Source organism: Mus caroli, chromosome 9 (assembly GCF_900094665.2).
Source record: "Mus caroli chromosome 9, CAROLI_EIJ_v1.1, whole genome shotgun sequence".
Classification (NCBI taxonomy): Eukaryota; Metazoa; Chordata; class Mammalia; order Rodentia; family Muridae; genus Mus; species Mus caroli.
In genome coordinates, this window is record NC_034578.1 from 50697916 (window position 1) to 50706789 (window position 8874).

Below are 8874 nucleotides of genomic sequence, written 5' to 3' on the forward strand. Positions count from 1 at the left end.
TCAGGATATCAACACGGCCTGAAAACTGGCAGCTCTCTGGGAATACCTGGGGACTCCAGCTCCAGATTGGAATGGGTGAGACATTAGTCTTGTAGATGAACAGTTACCGGATCTGTCAGGAGACAGCCATTGTTGGACCTTGAGCCATAGCTGGAAAGCTGCTCTAGTGTATCGCCTTTTAATATCTACGGATTCATTGCCAGTTCCGTTACTTTACAGAAACCAGACTAACACACTATGGAACTACAGTAAGTCATGCATTCACCCATATGTCTGTCTGTCTCTGTCTGTCTCACTGTGCCTCCCCCACCCCTTGATGGACATCCACTATAAGCTAGCTCACATATGAGACAAGCCACACAGCAGGCACACAAATGCCATTAGCTAATGTTGAGTTTATCTCAGCCATTGCAAAGCATTTTGGACATGTGTAGCCAGGCTGTTAACTGATTCATTTCCTCTTCATTCACCTTGATCCTGGCTATTACATCACTTTGCTGAGCTTGACAACCTCCATCAGAAAATGGTCAGGAGGACGGGCAGTAGGAGGAGGCAGAAGGCAGCTAGTAGGCTAGCTAAAAGTAACAGGGGAGAGAGTGAAGAAGGAATGCTGGGACCAAGAATGAATTTTCTTCAGTTCTTAATGATCACTTCTGACCCAGCGTTGATTAATAGAGACATATGGATCACAGTTTAAGTACTTGCACACACAGAAACACACACTCTTCCACACAAAGCACAAGATGTGTTTAGAAAATTAGGTTTGTTGATATTTTTTTAAACAAGATAAAAATGCTTCTTTCTTTTTTTAAGATTTGTTTTTAATTACATGTACGTGTGCATCTGTGTATGACTACACATACTTGAGTGTAGGTGTCTGAAGAGGCCAGCAGAGGGCATCAGTTCTCCTGGAGCTGCAGCTGCCTGCTGTGGGTGCAGGGAACCCAACATTAAGCCCCAGGCCCTCCTGAGCCATCTCTCCAGCCCCTCCCTACATTTTGTCACTGGCTATTTGAATTTTAGGAAGAGACAGAGAAACACTTGATACCAGAAGAGCATCATCTATTTTTAGAAGTGAATGTCTGAAACATTTAAATTTAATTAGTAGTTCCAAATGTTGGTCTGAATGTTCTTGTTTGGGCTTTAATTACCTCGTATTTTGGTGTTTTGTGAAAAGTTTTATTGCTGTCTGATGAAGTTGCAGTATCAACTCTCATAAGATTAGAAACAGGAGTACTTACAACTCCGCATTCCTTGGCTGGCAGGTTTAATGTACGAAGTACAATCCTTTACCTTCTCTTTGACTGTTTGCCAAGTCACATGAATAAATAATCAGCCCGAGGATCCTGGGTAATTTCCCCAGAGGGCTATTGCTGAAGTAGAAATCAACCTCGTTGTCTTTGATGTGTATTAAAGTCGTAAGTAAAAACCCCATGACAGTCTGACAAATGCCGCCTCGATTCTCCTACAGCTTTCAACACATTTGAAGCAATCCACACTTGAGCCAAGTGTGAGATGCCCCTCCCCCATACACATCAGCTCTGATGTTTTCTCAGGTTATAAAAATCAACTGACAGGCTTTAAGGTTGATTTTGCATAGGAATTTTCTGATGAAAACTATACATCCAAGGAGGAAGAGAACTCAGACCTGCCCATCTGTTACAGCACCCACATCTTATTTATCTCTGTATCCCAGTAAACATATGAGTGGCTGGCCTGAGTTGCTTGGCAGCAGTTTGTGGACAGTGGCAAAGGGCTCACCTTCAGAAGCATCTCTTCATGCTGGGGGTTGTCGGAATCATAGGGTTCTCTGCGCAGTTTTTCCACATCTGCAATGAGGTTTCTGTAACCCACGATTTGCAGAAGGCAAGCCTGGAGAGAGATCCCCAACCTAAAGTACAGAAGAATCAAGTGTGAGGGAAAAATATGACCCCCTGTACTGTTGGCATCTGCTCACTGGATGCTTGTATGATAGAACTTCTAATGTAAATATTCTTATGTATATATTCAGGAATATATATTCATGTATATATTTACCATCCCTCTTTAAAAAATCCTTTTTTGCTTGTTTGTTTAGTTTCTCCTGACAGGATCTCATGTTGCAGTCTAGGCATGCCTAGAACTCATTCCATAGCCAAGATTGGCCTCACTTTCATGACAATTCTCCTGTCTCAGCTTCCCATCATGCCTACCTAGAAGCACAATTCTTGCTGAACTGTGAAAAATCTTTTTCCTTCATTTTAGCATTTTTTTTTTTTGAGACAGGGTTTCTCTGTGTAGTCCTGGCTGTCCTGGAACTCACTTTGTAGACCAGGCTGGCCTCAAACTCAGAAATCCACCTACCAAAGTGCAAGTGCAACTGTTTTGGAAAACAAAAACAAAAACAGACAAAAAACCCAAAAGCCCCCAAACCAAACCAAACCAAACCAAACCAAACCAAACCAAACCAAACCAAACCAAACCAAAGACCAAACAAAGCCTTCAAGAAGGTGAGTTGACGTAAGATTTGAAAGCAGCGCTGACGATAGATTCCTAGGGACCATCTCTCTTGGTATATTAGATTTACTTCAACGGTCTGTGTTTGAGAGGGAGGGAAAGGAAGAGAAGGAAAGAGGGAGGGGCCCTCAGGAGATTCAGGATAAGAAAATTTCTGTACAAAATAAAAGGAACAAAGGCAGCGGTGGTGACTGTAAGAGGGGTAGCAAAGGCCACATCATCTGTGTGTGTGGTGTCTCAAGACAAGCGGGGACAGACTTATCTCCACCATTCCTGCCAGGACTACTTATTTTATAATATTTGTTCTTCAAGTCTCATTTCCAGGGCTAGAATGAAAACCCCCATTCCTTTCATTTCTCCTCATGAGGCTTCTCATGCCGTACCATGGTACACGTTCTGCTGTGAGTGGACAGCAGATTGAATTTATATATTTATGCACATACATACGTGACAATAATAATTAAAGAAAAAGAAGCCATAAGTTTGAGGGAGTGGAGGAGACAGAGCATGGGAGGGATGGGAGGGATGAGGGGAAGGGGGAATGGTGTAATCACTTTTTAATTAAAATAGTTTTAAAAATTTAGTAATGATTGTGTGTGTGTGTGTGTGTGTGTGTGTGTGTGTAAGCGATTATGTGCACATGTGCATTCAGATGCCTGCAGAAGTTACAGGTGGCTGTGAGACCCCATGTGGATCTTGGGAACCAGACTCAGGTTCTCTGCAAGAGCATTAAGTGTTCCTAACTGCGGGGTCATCTCTCCAGCCCAGGAGAAGATTTTAAAACTAGTTACTATGTAGTGAAGTCAACCTTAACATCTGAGTGAGGGAAAGGTTCAGCTTACTAGCTCATAAGACTACAGATAGATGTTGTAGAGACTAGGAGGAAATGGAGTTTTTCTGACTGAACTCCCAGACAGATCAAGACATAGAGCAGTGCCTAGCATACTGTAAAATCCCTTCAACTCTGTCTCCTTCTTGGTTAATTAACAGTTTTTCTCAGCAGTGACATCTGAAGTCCTCATGCAAACAGATCTAAAAGACAGTTTGATTGTTACCTACCTCAAAGTATCTCTAAATATACCTGCCTTTAGAATTTATTTTATCTAATGCCTTTAAGGTCGAAACTTTACTGAAAAAAATTGCTGCACCCAGTGGAAAATATAAAGCTAAATTTAAATGTCATGAACATTGCCAAGTGCATTTTAATACTTCCAAGATGAGAGGAATAAATTATAAAGTTCTAAAATATTCATATAAAAGCCATCTCTTCCTCCCACACATGCCTGTCTTCTTGACAAGCAGGTAGGAACTGTCTCTAAGATTATCATCCTAGCACGATGGAATATTCATGAGAGAACTGAGGAATATTCTAGATGGAGCAGAACCAGTTAAAGCACATTATGATTTGAACACGTTAAATTAATGTAAAGCACAGACATTAAGTAGTGTCCTGCTGATCAATAGGCTTCCTTGATCTCATGTTTGACACCAGCTTACACACTCTCTTTTCCCCTCCATGGCAACAAGCTCACAAGCCAGAAATCTAACACCACTGCCATTTACGAACATGAAGAGCCTCCGTTTTTATTTATTACTCATCTGAAAGTCAAAACACTACAGATGGTTATTTTAAAGAGAAAGGGAAGAGGGAGAGGGAGAGGGAGAGGGAGACGGGAGAGGGGAGGAGGATTGGGAAGAGGAAGAGGACAGGAATGGGGAAGGGGAGAGGGAGAGAGAAGGGGAAGAGGTCAGGGAGGTGGGAGGGGAGAGGGAGGGGAAAGGGAAAAGGGAAGGGGAAGGGGAGGAGGAAGGGGAAGGGGAGCGAGAGAAGGGTAGCCATGTTCTGTATTTCTCACATACAAGTCTAATTCTTACTGTGGATTGATGTCAGGGTTAATTTTTTTCAATTCCATGATGTCATCAATAGTCTTTTCGATAGCATCAGGATGAACACTCACGGATGTCTGCAACAGCTGAAAAACATCTTTCAGTCAGTTTCCTTCATTCGCACCAGTGGCTTCAATACTACCTCTTGGGATGGAGGCGTTAAGTGCCACACATCTGTATGAAAGCAGGCGCTGAGAGCAGGCTGAGGTGGTGTGCTTGAATTCCCGTGCTTCCACAGCTAGGGGGCGCCATTTTCCTGGTTACGGTACTTGGCATACAGGAGGCACATGGAAGGCTTGTAATTTGCTTCACTCCTCACCATTGTCGATTGTTTTAAGCGATTTATATCACACTGATCTGCTTCCCTGTTCATCTGATAGACGGAGGGCTCGGGAGACATAGTCAGTCTAAAGCAGCGGTTCTCAGCCTTCCTAGTGCTGCGACCCTTTAACACAGTTCCTCATGCTGTGGTGACCCCAACTATAAAATTATTTTTATTGCTACTTCATAACTGTAATTTTGCTACTGTTATGACTCGTAATGTAAATATCTGTGTTTTCTGATGGTCTTAGGTCACCCCCGGGAAAGGGTCATTTGACCCTCAAAGGGGTGGCAGTCTTCAAGATGAGAACCAGTGGTCTAAAGGTTGCCAAAGTTCAAGAAGATGAGATTAAAAAAAAATCACCAAAATTCTTGCAAAACAAAATGTTTTTTCCTTGTGTAGAGAGTCAACTGTGTAATCGTTTTGAAAAATATTAATTTTATTTGATATGTATGTGTGTTTTGCCTGAGTGTGTGTCTGTGCACCATGTGTGTGAAGTGAAAGTCAGAAGACAGTTAATGATGGCTGTTAGCCCTATGTGTCCTGGGAACCCACCTTGAGTCCTCCGAAGAGCTCCTAACCACTGAGCTCTCTCTCTATCCCTGTGCATCGTTTTTATTATTAATATAGGGCTTCTCTGACTTCATTGGAAAAATCTCAAGTATAAAGTTAAGTGATTTGATTACTGTGCTATCAAACAGATAGCTGATATAGTTATTACAGTCTTATCTTTTGATTTAAGAGGGAGTATAAAACGAGTGCATTCAATACTAAATTAAACTTTACACGTCTCCCTAGAAACTGTCATATATGTAAAAATGATTGTTAGCAATGAATTTACATTAACTTTTAGTCAGAGATAACTTTTTTGCTCTTGAGACTTTTATTTTAGTTTTTATTGTTTTAAAAGTTTTTTTCTTTATTACATTGTGTGTGTGCCTGTGTGGGGTGCACACTCTACACAATATAGACATCAGAGGACAAACCTGAAGGAGTCCTTTTGTCCTTGTGGGACCAGGGCATCAAACTACCTTCACAGGCTGGGCCATTTCACTATCCCACAATTTTCATATTTTATGATAGAAGTAAGCCCCTCAGTGAAAAATTAAAGTAAGAAAATAATTTTATTTACCTTGCTTTTTGAATCTCTCAGCGACGTTTCTGTTAAGGCAATAACACACACACAAAATGCCATTAGAAATGACGCTTTATGAGTGCTTGAATATTACTTACGGGAAATGAACATTGCAACTTCAATCCCGCCAACTCTGAATCCCGCCCTCCTTGCTCGACGCTCACCAATTTTCATGGTTCTGGAAGCTCCAGGTTTGGTGCCGTAGCAAATCCTTTGCAGTTCACACCTTCCGGTGAGCTTCCGCATCACAAACTTCATGCAGCGCCACAAAAATTTACAATAAAAATACAGGCACACCTGGATCAACATCCTGTGGGGAACAAAAGACAGCACCCTTCCGATAGAAAGCTGGGAGAGAACAGAAGCAGCCACCACCAGCAAGAAAAGAAGCCGGGGAAGAAAATCAGCCATTAGATTTCAGAGTCCATGGGTGTTCATTACTCCACTCCGGAGAGTGACAGTTACTATGGCTACACCACGCCAACAAGCTGAGGGTAAAACCCTGAGATTCTTCTACCATCTCTGTCTAAAGTATTTTGGAATTCAGTCGGTGTTAATATTGCCTCTGTCTGAGACATTGGGGCGGGTGTGCCTCCTATTACCTCGAAGACTGGCTGCTCAGCTCCCCCAACAGCGCCCCCCACCCCCAACAGCCCCCCACCCCTACCGTCTCCAGCCATTACTTAAGGCCCTCTACTCAGGGTCCACTGCTGGCATTTTCTCCTTTCCTCTCTCTCTCCCAACCTTTCCTGTTTCCCTATGTGGTCCCTTGCCCATTGCAGTTCTCCTTTGGTTGCGCAGCGGCTACTGACCAATCCCAGCACTCGTTGCTTCTGCCCTAAAGCTTCCCTGTCCTCATCAACTTGCAGAGGAGGCACTTTTGACCTTTTACTCCTCCTCCACTAGACAGTGTTCTCTGATTTAAACTTTCCAGAGACACGCCAACAAACCAGGGATCGTGTTGTCTCCAGCATGCCTGTATTTGCATGTAACTGAACTTGTGACTTAGGTTTTTATGTAGATTTTCTTTTTAAAAATGGAAGTGCCCGCTCCTTTGTGCTACTGTGCCAAATCTTACAAACCTGTCACCCAGAGTGCTATGTTCAGCCCATCCCTTCACACTGTGTCCTAGGAAACAGAGTTATTTCTATTTCATCCCGCTGGTGTCATTTCTAAAAGATTTGAACGCCCTGATTCCCTTTAGTCCCAAAATAAGGTGTTTAGGGTTATTCAGCTCAATTACAATGATTAACATTCTTAATAATGTGACCCATTTAGTTGATTGATTAGTCAAGCAGTTATTTGGTTATATTCATGCATTTGAATTGTTCCAGTCCAAATATTACCAACAACCTTGTATTAAAAGTTAGGAGTCTAATGTGTCCAAAGGCACAGGCTTTCGATCTTGTAAACACACACACACACACACACACACACACTGATGACAAGAAAGAGCCAGTATCAAAGCTGCCCCACCAAAAGAAACAATGGAATACTTTTGCAGGCAAGAAAATCACACCCTAGGATAGCTAGTAATATGGGAATGTTCACAATATTTACTAAACAGAAAAACTGCACTCAAATACACACAATGACCTAAGTTTTATTTAAGAAATAAAACAATTTTAATAGTGATTTATTGTTAATTATTGGAATCAGTAGCAGTAATTTTTTCTCCATTCACTAAGTACATTTTTTCTCTACATTTTTTAAAAAAAGCTCAAAAATGATAAAGCCCTAAAGTGTATAAAATGATTACCATAATCACACCCAATTACTATGAAATCATTACTATGACATCTGACATTTAAGTGTTCAAGTCAAATACATTCTAAGCTCTGTTAGGATTCAGATGAACAGGTTTCAAAAAAAAAAGTTATCCTAAAAATAAATTTAGTAGAACATTTTGATTAGGCAAGTGAAAAGATTATAAAACCTCAATGTGTTCATTTGGAAAAAGAATGTTATTTTCTAACTAGTGGATGACTATTGCAGGAAAAAAAAAAAAGAGTTATCTTTTTGTTGACTGGTCTCCAGCCAGCAATGATAGAAATTCTGGGAAGTATTACTTTTTATTTTATTTTATTTTTATGGTTTTAGAGCTTTATTGTAGAAAGGTAGGGAGAAAGGAGAGAAGGGAGAAAGAGAGAGGCTGGCCATGGCCACATGGAGAGAGGGGGGAAGAGAGAGAGAGAGAAGGAAGGCTAGAGAGTGAGAAAGGTGAGAGCTTAAAGAGCGTATGACTTCTATTATAAGTGTAAAGGCGGAAAGCCTTTACCTGTTCTGTTCCCGCTTTCAGTCGCCAGTGACTCGTGTCCAAACAAAGCCCCCTTTCAAGTCTGTGCATCAGGACTCTAGACCACATATCTCTGGGTCCTTATAGTACTAAGTCTTGACAGAGTTAAAGGCTCTGAGAACTGCTTATGGAGGGCTATTGTTTAGGAAGTGAGTGTCCTCCAAAGGCCCATGTGTCAAAGTCTTGATCACCTGGGAAGTGGTGAGACCCGGAAGGAGGACTTTCGGCCAGTGAAGGGGACCATGGGATCCTGTCCCTTTCCTCTGCCTTTGCTGTGTGGTCACAGGTGAGCAGCTTTGCTCCCTGAGTACTTCTGACCTGAAGTGCTGCCTCACCACAGGCTCAGAGTGACACACAGCAATTACTGCAAAATTGGTCTTGATCACAGTAAGAGACGCTTTTTAACCCACGGAGCTCCTTCATCGTCACTCCACCCAGAGTAAACGCACCAGCTATTTTATAGCTTAAATTAGGCTCTGGAATGTCACCCCTGTGACTGCTGTATCAGGCCTACACACGTGTGTGTCTTGAGACTTAGAGGTGGTATCCAGATGTCAGGAAGTGACTTGGAGCCTGGGTAGCATTTCTCCCCCAAATCTCCTTGTATTTCAGAAGAAAAAGCCTACATGACGTTTGCAAGCAGATAATTTTGTATAAAAAGAGAAAAAAAAGACATCGTATTCTGTTTGCTTCTCTCTCTCTCTCTCTCTCTCTCTCTCTCTCTCTCTCTCTCTCTCT

General features: G+C 41.9%; 1 protein-coding gene across 4 annotated transcripts in view; it reads right to left on the minus strand.

The window, feature by feature from the left end:
• Positions 1–8874, minus strand: part of Elmod1 (ELMO domain containing 1) — a 59453-nt gene that overhangs the window by 20660 nt on the left and 29919 nt on the right. For 2 of the 4 annotated variants that reach the window (XM_029482141.1, XM_029482142.1), the window contains exons 3-6: positions 6005–6188; positions 5838–5866; positions 4372–4469; positions 1762–1891 (exon numbers count right to left, since the gene is read on the minus strand). In XM_029482141.1, the coding sequence (XP_029338001.1) occupies positions 1762–1891; positions 4372–4469; positions 5838–5866; positions 6005–6149 (402 nt within the window). In that variant the 5' untranslated portion in view covers positions 6150–6188. The remainder of the gene's footprint in view (positions 1–1761; positions 1892–4371; positions 4470–5837; positions 5867–6004; positions 6189–8874) is intronic. The other 2 variants (XM_021172727.2, XM_029482140.1) reach the window with 1 other exon arrangement.